At 46.7% G+C, this 16,015-nt stretch overlaps 1 protein-coding gene across 1 annotated transcript; it reads left to right on the forward strand.

Annotated features, from left to right (window-relative positions):
* The first annotated feature begins 4,312 nt into the window (after window positions 1-4,312).
* PNPO (pyridoxamine 5'-phosphate oxidase) lies at window positions 4,313-15,501 on the forward strand. The gene is made up of 7 exons (XM_007530002.3): window positions 4,313-4,571; window positions 7,876-8,000; window positions 10,721-10,820; window positions 11,630-11,683; window positions 12,475-12,603; window positions 12,882-12,952; window positions 13,183-15,501. Exons 1-7 carry the CDS (start codon window positions 4,434-4,436, stop codon window positions 13,349-13,351), a joined length of 786 nt encoding a protein of 261 aa, XP_007530064.1. The 5' UTR covers window positions 4,313-4,433; the 3' UTR covers window positions 13,352-15,501.
* The last annotated feature ends 514 nt before the right edge of the window (window positions 15,502-16,015 follow it).

Consider the following 16,015-nt stretch of genomic DNA (forward strand, 5'->3'; position numbering starts at 1 on the left):
CTGGCACTCTGATTCAACAGGACAGGGAAAAAAAGGTGGGTTTTTTTGTTTGTTTGTTTCTTTCTTTTTTTTTTTTTTGCCGCCAGGGTTATTGCTGGGGCTCGGTGCCTGCACTACCAATCCACTGCTCCTAGAGGCTATCTCCCTCCCCCCATTTGTTGCCCTTGTTGTTTATCATTGTTGTTATTGTTGTTGTTGGATAGGACAGAGAGAAATCAAGAGAGGAGGGGAAGACAGGGGGAGAGAAAGACACCTGCAGACCTGCTTCAATGCCCGTGAAGCAACGCCCCCTGCAGATGGGGAACCAGGGACTCGAACCGAGGTCTTTAAACCGGTCCTTGAGCTTCACACCATGTGCATTTAGCCCACTGCGCCACTGCCCGGCCCCCTTTTATCAGTTTTTTCTTTAATGTTATTTATTATTGGATAAAGGCAGGTGCACCACCTGGACGCCCCCTCCCCTTTTATTGTAGAAAAGTCTGGTTCCTACCACTTGGCTGGGGGTGGGGCGGTAGGCACAGTGGGTTAAGCGTATGTGGCACCAAGTGCAAGGACTGGCGTAAGGACCCCAGTTCGAACCCCCGACTCCCCACCAGCAGGGGGGGTCACTTCACAAGCAGTAAAACAGGTATCTCTCTTTCCCCCTCTCTGTCCTATACAACAACGACATCATCAACAACAATAAGTACAACAACAATAAAAAACAAGGGCAACAAAAGGGAAAATAAATAATAATAAAAAATTTAAAAGAAGACTCTGCCTACTTGTTCAGCCTGATTTCTCACTCTTGATTTAGTATCACGCTACTCCAGATTTTCCCATCATGCCACACCTTTACTCACATTGGTTCCTTTTCCTGACATGCCCAGTCCATTTGTTCATCTGACAAACACTTAACTCATTAAAACAATCAGATGTCTTCTCTCTTACTTTGCTGTTCATTTAACCCTTGGAACCCACTTCCTATAAGCTCCCTTTCAATGCAATGAAACATCTATTTAAGCACAAATAACTCTTCAGCTTACAGACTTTCTAGACTAAAAGCCTCCTGTGAGCAGGAACCATGTCATTTTAGTTTATTTTCAAATCTATCTCTGTACCTGATCCAAAAGAATTCTTTTTTTTTTTTTTTGTTTACCAGAGCACTGCTCAACTCTGGCATATGGTGGTGCAGGGGATCGAACCTGAGACTTTGGAGCCTCTGGTTCGAGAATTATTTGCATAACCATTATGCTATCTACCCCTGCCCCCAAAATAATTCTTTAACAAATGTCTAACAAATGAGTAAATATTTATCCTATCACATCTCAGCAAGTTCGTTTTTTATCACTGGGGCTTGGTGCCTGCACTACAAATCCACTGCTCCTGGCGGCCATTCTTTCCATTTTGTTGTTGTTGGATAGGACAGAAAGAAATCGAGAGAGGAGGAGGAGGGAAGATAAGACACCTGCAGACCTGTTCCACCGCTTGTGAAACAACCCCCCTTGGTGGGGAGCCGGAGGCTCCAAGCAGCCCTTGTGCTTAGTGCCATATGCGCTTAACCTGGTGCGCTACTTCCCAGCCACTTGATTTTTAATTATTTATTACCAGGGAGGGGGAAGAGAACCAGAGCTGTACTCTGGCACATTGCTGTGCAAGGAATCAAACTCCAGACATCATGCTTGAGAGTTCAACACTATCCACTGTACCATTTCCCCAGCCTCAAGTTCTTAGTTTTTCAACAAAACATCCCAATGACACCACTCTTGCTGTCCTAGAATCCTAGGTCCAGTATAGCATAGCTCATGAATGCTAAGCATATGGCCCCATATGTACCCTGGAATGAGGTGTAGTGGATAAGGAGTTAGATTTTTTTTAAATATTTATTTATTCCCTTTTGCTGCCCTTGTTGCTTTTTTATTGCTGTAGTTATTATTGTTGTTATTGATGTCGTCATTGTTGGATAGGACAGAAAGAAATGGAGAGAGGAGGGGAAGACAGGGGGAGAGACAGATAGACACCTACAGACCTGCTTCACCACTTGTGAATCGACGTCCCTGCAGGTGGGGAGCTGGGGCTCGAACCAGGATCCTTATTCCTGTCCTTGCACTTTACACCACCTGCACTTAACCCACTGCGCTACCGTCCGACTCCCTGTTGGTAGGTTTTTAAACATGAGGTCCTGAGTTCAATTCCCAACACTGCATATACAAGAGTGATGTTCTAGTTTTCTCACTCTTTCACTAATAAAGTATTTTTTTAAAAGTATGCCCCATAAACAAAATCATTTGAATTGAAAGGCACTAATTACTGCTTACACAGGCTAAAGTGCAGGGGCTTGGGAAGAGGGTGGACAGCAAAGTTTTTTTTTCAAATCGTATTTATTTATTTATTTATTGTTGGATAGAGACAGAGAGAAACTGAGAGGAAAATGGGCAGATAGAGAGGAAGCGAGACACAGAGACACCTGCAGCCCTGCTTCACCACTAATGAAGCTTTCCCCCTGCAGGTGGGGGGGGACTGGAGGCTTGAACTTGGGTCCTTGTGCACTGTAATGTGTGCACTTATCCAGGTGTACAACTGCATGGCCCCAATGTTTTTTGTTTAATTTTTTATTTATCTATTGGATATATACAGCCAGAAATCAAGAGAGAAGGAAGAGAGAGACAGAGAGACAGAGAGATACCTACAGCACTGCTTTATCACTTGCAAAGCTTTCCCCCTGTAGGTGGGGACGGGGGCTTGAACCCTGGCCCTTGTGCATTGTAACATGTGCACTTAACCAGGTGTGCCACCACCTGCCCCCCTTTTTATTATTGACACCAGCAGATCTGCTTCAGCACTTATGAAACTTCCCTCTTGGAGGTGGGGAGCAGGGAGCTTAAACCTGGATCCTTGCACAGGTCCGTGAACTTCATACTAGGTGCGTTTAACCCGGTGCGCAACTGCCTGGTCTGACAGCAATGTTCATATGTGGAAAGACAACCTCAACAAGAAAGTTCAGTCAACTCTGTCAATCATGTTGGTGGAAGAAACTGATGACAACATACACATACACACAAGATTCTAGCCAATGGAGAATCCCTAAGTCACTAAGCCTTGAGGAGATTGTAGGAGATTGTCCTTCAGATTCTACTGGGTTCAAGCTATGAACACATGATAAAAGATAATAGGCATCTCACATAGGGCTTTATGAAGCTTAGTGGCAATGCAGACATCTGTGCAGGGCAGGAAGTTCCCCTTACCTGGCTGTCAGTCCTGGGGTGCCTGCCTAGATGGCACTTGCAGCTCCCCTTCCTGATGTTGGTGGCAAGCAGGACTACTCAAGAGTCCTTGACCCAAGGCTGCTCCAGCCAGGTCAGAGTTGAAATGGTCACTGGCAGTTTTCCCATTTCTCAGTCCTGTGTCCACAGCCTGGAAGCAGCTTTGCACAGCCACCTGCTCTTCTATGCCCTCAGCTGTGGCTGGTATTAATCTAGGAACTAGATTCCCACTACCTAGAATGGGCAAAATGTAAGAGGGACAAAGAAGGAGGCCCAGGAGAGTGCGGCAGTGAAAACCTTTCCACCTATCAAAATTCTGGAACTCTGAACTCTACTGCATTACCCAGGAGGACAGAAACTATGAGCAAATGTGCTCCGACATGAGTTAAAGGAATGAGGCTGGGGAGCAGGGTTCAGGGCTGAAGAGAAAGGTGGCTGTGGTCTGCTATGTCTAATTCCAAATTTGCCTCTCCCCCTTTCCCAGTCACGGTCTTCCTCCTGCCCCAGTCTCCTTCCTGCCCCATGGTAGCTCAATAGACTCCAGAGTACCTCTCATCACAGACAAACACTGCACAGCAACAACTCCTTGTGGTTCAGTAACTTCAACTTCTCTCACTCCCCAAATTCTTTGCCCAAGAAAGACAGCCCCTTTGTTTGTATCTCCCAACACCTTGCCTCAGTCTGAACCCCTCACTCCATTTTCCATTTGTCCTTTCCCAGGCTACCTGCCTCTCACTAGAGGGTACTCCCTGCCTTCAGGCACCTACTGGGGCGCAGCCACTTAGTACTGATCACTCCCCCAAGCCCCCCAGCGGTTCAGCCTCCGCCCCCCGGGCTGCAGCAGCCGCTATGTCTTTAACAAACCTCCACGTGCGTGTTAACGGCGGTGACAGCATTTCCTCGTCTCTCAGCTCCCGCCCCCGGAGGCACCGCCCATTGGCTGCTAAGATCCCAAGTTTTCTCTCTAATTGGCCCCGCAACCTGAAAACTCTAACCAATGGCCTCGCCGAGCCAGTCTCCCTCCTTCCTGCCCTGTGGTTTTATTGGCTCCGAGGATTTAGGGTCTGTTAGCGGGGTTTGGCGTCTTACAAGTTCTTTCTTCCCCGGGGTAAACTCCACGGCTGAGAAATTGGTTCCGAACCCAGCCGAACCCCCAGTTGGACGGCGCTGGGTCACGTGGCCGGAGCCCCCATGACGTTCAGGCTGCGGGGTGTCACCGTGACATTCCTGCGACCGGCCGAGTGGACCCACTATCTCCACCACCTGTGCAGGCACAGCGCCGTCATGGACCTGGGACCCATGCGCAAGAGTTACCGCGGGGACCGAGAGGTAGCAGGGGCCGCGACAGGGGCCGGGGAGCAGGGAGCCCCAGCCTTCTGCGGAGGGGAGGGAGGACCCCTCGGGGTTTCTAGGTTCTCTCCGTGGAGCGAAGGGGGCGTTCAAAGGCAATCATCGTGGGAGGAGTAGTAGGAAATGAGGTTACAGATGGGTGTTGAGGCAGCTTGTTTTAGAAAAAGCATGATCATCGGGCGGAGGGTAGGTAGCATAATGGTTATGCAAAGAGACTCTCATGCCTGAGACTCCAAAGTCCCAGGTTCAGTCCCCCGCACCACCATAAACCAGAGCTGAACAGTGCTCTGGTTTTAAAAAAGAAAGAAAGAAAAGAAAGAGCATGGTCTTTGGAAGCGATTTAGGTTGAATTTTGTCATTCACTGGGTGCATCGCAGTGGGCTTCAGTTTCCTCACCTGTAAAGCGATAGCTCCCCCATCATGGAGATGCTATGGATTTGATATTTGCAAAGTGTTTTATGACAGTGACAATTGACTTACAAGTGTTCCTGATTATTTATATATATATTTTTCCCTTTTGTTGCCCTTGTTGTTTTTCATTGTTGTTGTAGTTATTGTTGTCGTTGTTAGGTCAGGGAGAAATGGAGAGAGGAGGGGAAGACAGAGAGGGGGAGAGAAAGATAGACACCTGAAGACCAAGACCTGCTTCACCGCTTGTGAAGCGACTCCCCTGCAGGTGGGGAGCCGGGGCTCGAACCGGTATCGTCACGCAGGTCCTTGCACTTTGTGTCACCTGCGCTTAACCCAACACTGCGCTACCACCTGACTCCCACTCAAAAGATTTTTGTGCCTTAGGCACCAAAGGTACCAGGTTTAATCTCCAGGATCATAAGCTAGAACTGAGAAGAACTCTGATCAATTTTTTTTTTTTTTAACCAGAGCACTGCTCAGCTCTGGCTTATGGCTGTGTGGGGGATTGAACCTGGGACTTGAGAGCCTCAGGCATGAAAGTCTCTTTGCATAAACATGTTATACCCCCACCCATATTTTTTATTTTTTAAAATGATGCTGTCATGAGTTTTACAGTTTTAAAGATCCCTGGCGCTGCACTGGAATGGTCTTCTGGCTTCCTCTCTCTCTTGAGTGAAACTCTCTCATACAAAATTAATATTTTTAAAGGTTTATTGATTGCTGAGAGAATCAGAACACATTGTATGGCACATGTTCATACAATACCAGGAGGACTGAACTCAGGACCTAAAGCTTGAGTATCTAAGGCTTTATCCACTGCACTACCTCCCAGGCCACAATAAAGTAAATCTTTGAAAATAAAATACAGTAAAGCACAGGGAAGGAGGTATAATTAATGGAGGAGAAGAGGAGAAAGCTCCTAGCTCTTAATTGTCTAGAATGCTTTCACTTTCCCCTTGGAGGAGTTGTTTTCCTTTTCCCTCTCTGGGAGAGGAACCATGAAAACCGTTTTTGGAATTGAATCTCAGAGTTGTGGTAATCAGATCTGATTCATGCAGAGGCATTTCTGAAAATGCTTGATTTTTTTTGTTTGTTTGTTTGATTTAGTTTGATAGATATTTTTATATTTCATTTATTTATTATTTCTTGGATAGGGACAGAGAAAAATTGAGAGGGGAGGGAGAGAGACAGACAGAGGCATCTGCAGCTCTGATCCACTGCTTGTGAAGCTCCCATCTTGCAGATAGAGACTGGGTGCTTGAACTTGGGTCTTTGCACATGATAACGTGTGCACTCAACCAGCTGCACCGTGACCTGGCCCCTGAATATGTTTGTTTTGAATGAAGTTTTATTAAACCTTAACCTGTTAAGTGAGAATTGGTGGGAACAGAGTCCTGCAAAGTGTTGCTTTTCCTGCTCTGCAGGTATTATTTTTGACACCCATGGCATGAAATCCTGATTTATTGTCACTAGTTGTTGAACCCAGGAATTTTTCCCACCCTTTCATATCTGTTTTCTTACTTGTAAGCTGGGGTTAACAAAAATCTTCTTGGGACTGTGTGGTGGCACACCTGGTTAAGTGCACACATTACAGTGTGCAAAGACCCGGGTTCAAGTCCCCAGTCCCCACCTATAGGGGGAAAGCTTTGTGAGTGGTGAAGCAGTACTGCAGGTGTCTGTCTCTTTGCCTCTCTGTCGCCTCCTTCCCTCTAGATGTCTGTCTGTCTCTTTCCAATAAATAAATAAAGATAAATACATTTTAAAAATCTTCTTGGGTACTGTTTCCTGTTATGAGACTGTTGACATGAAGGCTAAGTGAGTGAACATTTGTAAAGTGTCTGGAACAGTGCCAGGGACACTGTAAGCACTGTGTGTATTTATTATTTATTTATTTATTTATTTATTTATTTTTAGATAGCTACAAAAATGGAGCACTTTTAAGATAAAAGGGAGAAGGGGAGAGAGAGATTGATCAATTGAGAGATCTTCAGCAAAGGCTGGGTTTGAACCTGGGTCGTGCACATGGCAAAGCAGTGCACTATCCAAGTGAGCTATCTGACCTGCTCTGGGTGATATTTCAAATAATGGTGATTTGTGGCGGGGAGGAGCTTAGTTTACACAGTAAGCAAGAAAAATTGGATTTCCACACTGATGGTGAATCACTAACTTTAGACTAAAGGTTTACGAAGTGTCTGTATTGTGTTTAGCACTTAGTAGTCACTTTGTAGAACAGTCGAGTTGCTGGTGAAGAAACAGAAGCACCAAACGTTGCATGTGACCTTTAGAAAGTCCACAGGCACAAGCATCCCAGTTTTACAGCCAAGGAAACCAGGGCCAGTAAAGTCCATTTGACAGAGGCATTACAGCTGGTGCGTGTAAGTCCTGACCAAGACTTGAGCCCCTGACTCATAACTGAGTCATCTTCTGTACAAAAACTCTGGGGTGTACCATTGTTAGATCTTTAAATAAAACATCTTACTTGATGACTTTCACTATTGTATGTGTCAGATTCTTTCCCAGTTTTTGATGCCGACTCCATGGCCAGGCTGTGAGGTTCTCACTCTCCTTCACTATGTGTATTTATTTAATGAAATAAAACTCTTCTTTTTTTATTGTTGTAATTATTGTTTTTATTGATGTCGTTGTCGTTGTTGGATAGGACAGAGAGGAATGGAGAGAGGCGGGGAAGACAGAAGGGGGGGAGAGAAAGACAGACACCTGCAGACCTGCTTCACCCACCTGTGAAGAGACTCCCCTGCAGGCTGGGAGCCTGGGGCTCAAACTGGGATCCTTACGCCGGTTCTTGCGCTTTGTGCCACCTGCGCTTAACCCACTGTGCTACCGCCCTACTCCCAAAACTCTTTTTTTCCAGACATTTGAAGAGGCTCAGCTGACCTCTCTGGACCCCATGGAGCAGTTTGCAGCCTGGTTCAAGGAGGCTGCTCAATGTCCTGACATACAAGAAGCCAATGCCATGTGTCTAGCTAGCTGTACAAGGTGGGTACGGACATGGGCCCTTCTGTAGGTGAGCACAAATGAAGTAGGAAATTTAGGAAGCTGTGTGGTTTCTGGCAAGTTACTTGTCCTCTCTGGGCCTCAGATTCTATAAACCAAAGATCAGACTTCATTTAATTCTATTTTAGAAATTCTAACTGGAATTTCATTTTCAATTTTAATTCAGTTCATAAAATATGGTGCCTCATTTACCTCTGCCCATGATACACCCAGCACCACATCCATGCCTCCCCAATTCCATCTGCCCTGCAAGAATCTCTCCATAAAGCTCTTCCCCAATTACAGTCTAACACAGTGCTTGACTGTTTCATTTGTTTAACAATAAGTTATCCATTCAAATGTCTCTTGCATTAGCCCCTTATTTAGCCCTTCTTTTAAAAAAATACTTATTGGGAGTTGGGCAGTAGTGCAGCAGGTTAAGCGCAGGTGGCGCAAAGTGCAAGGACTGGCTTAAGGATCCTGGTTCAAGCCCCCAGCTCCCCACCTGCAGGAGAGTCGCTTCACAGGTGGTGAAGCAGATCTGCAGGTGTCTCTCTTTCTCTCCCCCTCTCTGTCTTCCCCTCCTCTCTCCATGTCTCTCTGTCCTATTCAACAACAACAACATCAGTAATAACTACAACAATAAAACAACAAGGACAACAAAAGGTAATAAATAATAAATAAATAAATAAATATTTAAAAAAATACTTATTGGGAGTCGGGCGGTAGTGTATCGGGTTAAGCACACATGGCGTGAAGCGCAAGGACCGGCATAAGGATCCTGGTTGGAGCCCCCGGCTCCCCACCTGTAGGGGAGTCGCTTCGCAGGCAGTGAAGCAGGTCTGCAGGTGTCTATCTTTCTCTCCCCCTCTCTGTCTTCCCCGCCTCTCTCCATTTCTCTCTGTTCTATCTAACAAAGATGACATCAATAACAACAACAGTAATAACTACAACAACAATAAAAAACAACAAGGGCAACAAAAGGTAAAATAAATAAATAAATAAATAATATTGGAGTGGTCCCAGAGATGGCACAATGGATAAAGCATTGGACTCTCAAGCATGAGGTCTTGAGTTAGATTCCCGGCAGCACATGTACCAGAGTGATGTCTGGTTCTTTCACTCTCTCCTATCTTTCTCACCAATAAATAAATCTTTTTAAAAAAATGTATTGGAGGCCATGTGATGGCGTACCTGGTTGAGCGCACATGTTACAGTGCACAGGACCCCAGTTTAAGCCCCTGGTCCCCACCTGCAGGGGGAAAGCTTTGCAAGTGGTGAAGCAGTATTGCAGGTGTCCTCTGTCTCTTTCCCTCTCTATCTCCCCCCCTCCCTCTCAAATTCTGGCTGCCTCTATCCAATAAATAAACATAATAAAAATTTTAATTTATTTGTTTACTAATGAATGGGAGTGAGCATAGTATCACTCTGGCACATGAAATACCAGGGAACGAACTTAGGAACCTCATGTTCCAGAGTCTCACACTTTACGCATTGCACCATTCCCCAGGCCACTATCCAGCTCTTCTTGCTCCACCCCACTCAAGTGGAAGGCCTTGGAGGTAGGGTTTTAGCATGGTGTCTTTGGTATCCCCAGAGCGCTAAACAGAGCCCCTGAGAGAACTGATTGCATCACTATTGGTCGCTGCCATTAGGACCTTTCTACTTTGTTAAAGATGACAGAATAGAATCCCATAGACTGGGTGGCTTACACAACAGAAATTAATTTCTTTTTTTTTTTTTAGAATTTTTAAAAATATTTATTCCCTTTTGTTGCCCTTGTTTTTTTGTTGTAGTTATTATTGATGTTGTCGTTGTTGGATAGGGCAGAGAGAAATTGATAGGGGAGGGGGAGACGGGGAGAGAAAGACAGACACCTGTAGACCTGCTTCACCACCTGTGAAGTGACTCCCCTGCAGGTGGGGAGCCGGGGGCTTGAACTAGGATCCTTAATGCCAGTCCTTGCTCTTTATGCCACCTGCACTTAACCCGCTGTGCTATCGCCCGACTCCCGGAAATAAATTTCCATTGTTTTGGTGGCTAGAGGTCAAGGTGCTGCCAGCATTGGTTCCTCCCTCAAAGATGGCCACTTTTCACTGTGTCTTCATGACCTTTTGTGAGTTCAGGGAGAAAGAGAAAGCTTTCACATTTTTCCCCTTTTTAAAAAAATATTTATTCATTATTGGATAGAGACAGAGAGAAATTGAGAGGGGAGGGAGAGATACAGAGGGAGAAAGACAGAGAGATACCTGCAGCCCTGCTTCACCACTCGTGAAACTCTCCCCCTGCAGATGGGGGCTTGAACCTGGGTCCTGGCACATTGTAATGTGTGCGATTAACCAGGTGCACCACCACCTGGCCTCCCTCTGACATTTCCTCTTCTTGTAAGGATACAGATCCTTTTAAATTAGAGCTGCTCTCTTATTACCTCATTTAGGCTTAATTTCCACCCTAAAGGCCTCACCTCCAAACAGTCACACTGGGAATTAGGACTTAAACATGGAGTTTTAGGGGGACACAATTCAGTCTACGACAGGACCACAGGTAGTTAGTTCTCATACTTGTTTCTCTAAGACAAATGCCCATGGGCAAGTGGAATGGGTATCTTGAATGTCCAGACGGCACAGAGTAAGGGGGGCAGAGCTATAGTCAGTGCCCCAGCATTGTGGTGGGGTGAGGACATGGAAGTGGGCTCTGACCACAGTGCTCTGCTCTTTGCCCAGAGACGGGAAGCCCTCTGCCCGCATGCTGCTGCTGAAGGGCTTCGGCAAGGATGGCTTCCGATTCTTCACTAACTTCGAGAGTCGAAAGGGAAAAGAGCTGGTGAGGGTTCACCATAAAGCATACCTGGGCCTTCAGGGTTCAGCCTTTGTTCCCTTAGTCCTTTGCCTGCTCATGCCAATTCTGTCCCAAGCCACTTGCCTTCTGTGCCTAGGCACCACGTTTCCTGCAGACTTTTGCCTCTGCCCTGAACAAGTGTGCGCTCTATTCCATTCTGTCACCTAGTTAATTCCTGTCTTTTGTTCCCAGCCGCCAATATTACCTCCTCAGGAAAGCCTTCCTTGATGCCTGTGCTGAGTCAGCCCCTTCCCCTCTCTGCTATCATTACTACTTAGAACTTTCCTTTCTGCACCCCCCCTTTTTTTTTGCTTGTTTGTTTTTAGCTCTGCATTTGTTTTTGTGATTAGTATTTGTCTCTACTAAGTGGTAAGTTCTGTGGTGTGGGGCGGGGGCAGAGACTACATCTGTGAATCAGCTGTAACCCCAGTACCTCTCCTGTTGAGCCCAGCATGGCACTTTGTATGCCTTCAATTACTGACTGCAAAGGCATAACCCACTGTGTCCATGCCAGTCAAACATACATTTCTGAGAACATTCAAATCTCTGGAGGAGAAAAATGGCATGCCTCACTTTGGAGTCCAGTTGATCTGGGTTTTCACCAAAGCCCTAGTACTAACCGTACACCTGGGCACATTGCTGAGGCTCTTGCAGAAAAATGGGCCAACCTTTGGGGTTAAATGGGATATGACAGTGAATGCATCTACTATGCAGACCCAGCCACTACAGACTTCCTGCCATAGGCAGCCTCCTGCTGTCCTGATGATGGTCTTTGGGCTCTCTTTCATTGCCAGGACTCAAATCCATTTGCTTCGCTTGTCTTCTACTGGGAACCCCTAAACCGTCAGGTGAGTGGTATTCCCAGAACCGGCTGGGTTGAGCTGGGTGGGGAGGGACTGAGTTTATGGACGAGCAGAGCAAAGGTCCCCAGGCTGGCAAACAATGTGCTTCTCAAATAGCTCTTGTTATCTGATCTAGATGAAGCCAGGAGTGCCTGGCTAGTGAATAAGAACAGAGAAGGGGGCTGGTGGAGTAGAGAGCTTGCCCAGTAGAGTACACATTTTACCATGCACAAGAACCCAGATTTGAGCCCTGGGCCACCACATGAGAGCACCTGCATGGAGGAAACTTTGCAAGCCCTGAAATCGTGCTATATTCTCTCTCCTTCTCTCTATTTTTCACTCTGTCTGAAGAAAAGAAATTGTCCACCAGGAGCAGTAGCATTGCACAGGCACAAAGTCCAATGAAGCAGCCCTGGTGACTAATAATAATAATAATAATTTTAAAAAGGGGAGTCAGGCGGTAGCGCAGCGGGTTAAGCGCACGTGGCGCAAAATGCAAGGACCGGCGTAAGGATCCCAGTTCGAGCCCCCGGCTCCCCACCTGCAGGGGAGTCGCTTCATAAGCGGTAAAGCAGGTCTGCAGGTGTCTGTCTTTCTCTCCCCCTCTCTGTCTTCCCCTCCTCTCTCCATTTCTCTCTGTCCTATCAACGACATCAATAGCAACAACAATAACTACAACAACAATAAAAAACAAGGACAACAAAAGGGGAAAAAAAACATACATAATCATTGGTGCCTGTGCTAGAAGGGAGGCAGATGACGTCCAGTGCCACCTAAGCAGGTCCATCCTGAAGCAGGTGCGTGTGGAGGGCTCTGTGAAGAAGCTGCCTGAGGAGGAGGCCAAGAGCTACTTCCACTCTCGCCCCAAAAGCAGCCAGATTGGGGCTGTGGTCAGTCGCCAGAGCTCTGTGATCCCTGATCGGGAGGTAAGGAGAACTTTTTCTTAGTTATCTTGGGTGGTGAGGGCCTTGGGGCATCCTCAGAGACTGTCCTCAGGGGCTACCAGGGCCGTTTCTCTCCAGCAAAGTGGTAGAACGGTCTCTATGGGGACAGCCTCTCCCTAGAGTAAGTAGGGATGAGAGGGTGGGGAAACAGACTTCCTTGATCAGACACCACAACCTGGCCCCAAACACATTTAGTGAATGGTTATCAAATGAACTGTTGACTGGGTCTGACCCTTCTTCCATCTCTCTCCCCTGGGCAGTATCTGAGAAAGAAAAATCAGGAACTGGAGCAGCTCTACCAGGATCAAGAGATACCAAAGCCAAGTTACTGGTGAGTGAGAGCTGGGATCATCTAGAAAGGGGGACCAGGACCCTCCCGTTTACTAGAAAACAGTGTGGAATTCTGGACCACTCCTTCTCCCTGGTGGCCCTTATCAGATGCATCACATCTTCCTTCAAGGGGTCCCAAAATGACGGGGGGGTGGGAGGTTGCAGATGGGGAGGGGGGTGACCTGACTGGAAAAATGCACAGAGCACTGAAACCTCCTCTTCCTTTTTGAGGGGCGGCTATGTCCTATACCCACAGGTGATAGAGTTCTGGCAAGGTCAAACCAACCGACTACATGACCGGATTGTCTTTCGGAGGGGTCTGGTGACAGGAGACTCCGCCATGGAGCCCATGACCCACCGAGGGAAAGAAGACTGGTTCTATGAGAGACTTGCCCCCTGACTCCCCACCTGCTGGGACAGGCTGCTGAGAGAGGGTGTAGGACCCATACCAGACCCTTTTCACATATTTCCCTCCTCACTCTATGCGTAGGGATCCTCAAAAATCCATTCTCCCGATTCCCTGGACTCAGTGGGCTCACAATTAATCTGGCCAGTGGAGTTTAACAACAACATAGTGAAGCACAAGTGGAAACTATTCCCATCATTTATTTTGACCTTGACTATAATTTCTCAGAACAGCGCCCTCTAGGGGGTGGCAGCTGGTGATGCTCTCTTCTGGTGACTGGGTGAGCCCCCAACCCCCCAACCCTCCTGTGTACTACCTACCCTGTGACATGTGACTTGAGTCATACTGGCCAAAGCCAGTTGGTTTCAGCATAAGCACCTGAGACAATCAAGCCAATGTATTTATTTTTGTCAACAATTTGATATTTGAAAGAGAGACCTAAGGGGCCAGGCAGTGGCGCACCTGGTTAAGTGCACACATTACAGTATGCAAGGACACAGGTTCAAGCCCCTGGTCCCCACCTGCAGAAGGAAAGCTTCACAAATGGTGAAGCAGGGCTGCAGGTGTCTCTCTATCTCCCCTCCCCTCTCAATCTCTCTCTGTCTTTATTCTAGTCATAGCTGCCTTCCATTATTTGAAATATAGCAATGTGGAAAAGAAATTAAATTTATTCCCTGTAGATCCAAAGAACCCATAGATTTCTTATTTTACTATTCAAAATATCTTGTCTTATTTATTTTTAAGAGAGAGAAGGAAAGAGAGAGAGAGAGAGACTCGTGGTAGTGCTGGGAATTGAACCTGGGATCTCTGAGCTGCAGGCACGAAAGTCTTATACATAGCCTTTATGCTGTCTCTCCAGCCCCTCAGAGGTAAATTTCATTTTAACGCAGGGGAAAGATGTCAGATAATCAGGGCTCCTCACCAGGGAGCAGCCTATCTGTCACATAGTGAATATTCTGTCATTGGAAGTACTCAAACCTAGGAATTCTGTAGAATTCATGAACATGTGTCTACAGGCCAGACAGTTATTATTTGTGTCACCACTATGACTTATTCCTCTGAGCTGACTTTTTCAGATAAAAAGAGACAGACTTGTATGCCATGGTAGATGGACACAAGCCTGAGTTTCATGCATGGCAAAGTAGGTGCATTATCTGTGTGAACTAATTTGCCAGCCAGCCCTCAGGCTAAAAAGATTTTAATCAGATTTTACTTTACATGCGTGCATATGTGGTGTGTGTGTGTGTGTGTGTGTGTGTGTCTGTGTGTGTCTGTGTCTGTGTGTGTGTGTGTCTTTGTGTGTCTATGTGTGTCTGTGTGTGTGTGTGCCACTTGCTGAATATAAAATTGGATTACAGAGATGGAGCCTTCCTCAATACTTACAAGGATCCCTCCCCTACATCCCACCTTTATTAATCATGACTCCCAGATCACTTTTCTCACCCACTCTGGAGTTGCCCAGGGAGCTTTCAGATTCCTTCTATCTCAGAAGATTTTATCCATCTGAGTATGGCCTAGGCTTTGGGACATTTTAAAGCTCCTCAGGGAATCCTGTGTAGCCAGAGCTGACCCCTGCCTGGTCTAGGTCATTACTACTTGTGTGTCCCTCAGACCATCAGTATCAGCATTGCATGTGGTGGTGGTGGGGTCCCACTCCTTATGCCCCAGACCCCTGACTCCCTCACTGCATCTAACCAGACAACCAGATTTACATTGGGGCTCTTTAATGACCCTCAACTGAGACTGTTTGCTTTCCTGGAGCAAAAGTCTGATGACCAGGGTCAGCCTTGATTGATGGCCTTACAGACTGCAGTGAGGAGCCAGGCTTGGTAAATGTTTGCTGTGAGTAAGCCAGGACCAGAGAGCTGACTATTATTGTGCTGGTTGGCATTGAACTTATAACTGTAAACTGGGCTTCATTCCATGGGTGTGTACTTCAGCAGCTATTATAGACAGGCTCCCACAAGAGCAGTCCTCTTGGTGTTAAATCCCCCTTTAAGCCTGAGTGCATGTTACCCCTATGGCCACCTTTCCTACCTAGTCCTGTTTGTATTCTTGGGGGCTGTGTACCCCCAGTTTTAAGCCTTTCCTCTTTGTCTCTCAATCATTGTGCCAAGTCTGTAATAAAAGCCTGTTAGTCCGTGTGTTTTTTTTTAAAGATTTTTAAAAATATTTATTTATTCCCTTTTGTTGCCCTTGTTTTACTGTTGTAACTATTATTGATATTGTTGTTAGATAGGACAGAAATGAGAGAGGAGGGGAAGACAGAGAGGGGGAGAGAAAGATTGCAGACCTGCTTTACCACTTGTGAAGAGACTCCCCTGCCGGTCCTTGCGCTTTGCGCCACCTGCACTTAACCCACTACACTACCACCCGACTCCCTGTTCTACCTGTCCTGGATTGACACCCACTCCTCACACCTCTCCTAGGAGTCGGTGAATTTAAGTACTTCCTCTCTGTGAGGCTGGATATCCGGTAGGGGGAGCCCACAACCTAAAGTTGACTCATTGTGGGCAGTACAGGCCAGTTCAAACCAGCCCCTCCTGCCTCCCCCTTCTCCTTGGTCCGTGGCCCAGTGAAACTGTGCCTCTCCCTGCTCCTGCACATATTTGCATTCTCAGTGCCTCCTCCAACCTCAAAAAACGTGCAGTTGCCTCC

This window comes from Erinaceus europaeus, chromosome 12 (genome assembly GCF_950295315.1).
Source record: "Erinaceus europaeus chromosome 12, mEriEur2.1, whole genome shotgun sequence".
Taxonomy (NCBI): Eukaryota; Metazoa; Chordata; class Mammalia; order Eulipotyphla; family Erinaceidae; genus Erinaceus; species Erinaceus europaeus.

What these genes read in the sequence shown, in the direction of transcription:
- PNPO (XM_007530002.3), top strand. Translation starts at nt 4,434, where the DNA reads ATGACGTTCAGGCTGCGGGGTGTCACCGTGACATTCCTGCGACCGGCC. An exon ending in GTTACCGCGGGGACCGAGAG is followed by an intron (nt 4,572 to 7,875) that starts GTAGCAGGGGCC and finishes CTTTTTTTCCAG; the next exon opens with ACATTTGAAGAGGCTCAGCT. An exon ending in TGTCTAGCTAGCTGTACAAG is followed by an intron (nt 8,001 to 10,720) that starts GTGGGTACGGAC and finishes CTCTTTGCCCAG; the next exon opens with AGACGGGAAGCCCTCTGCCC.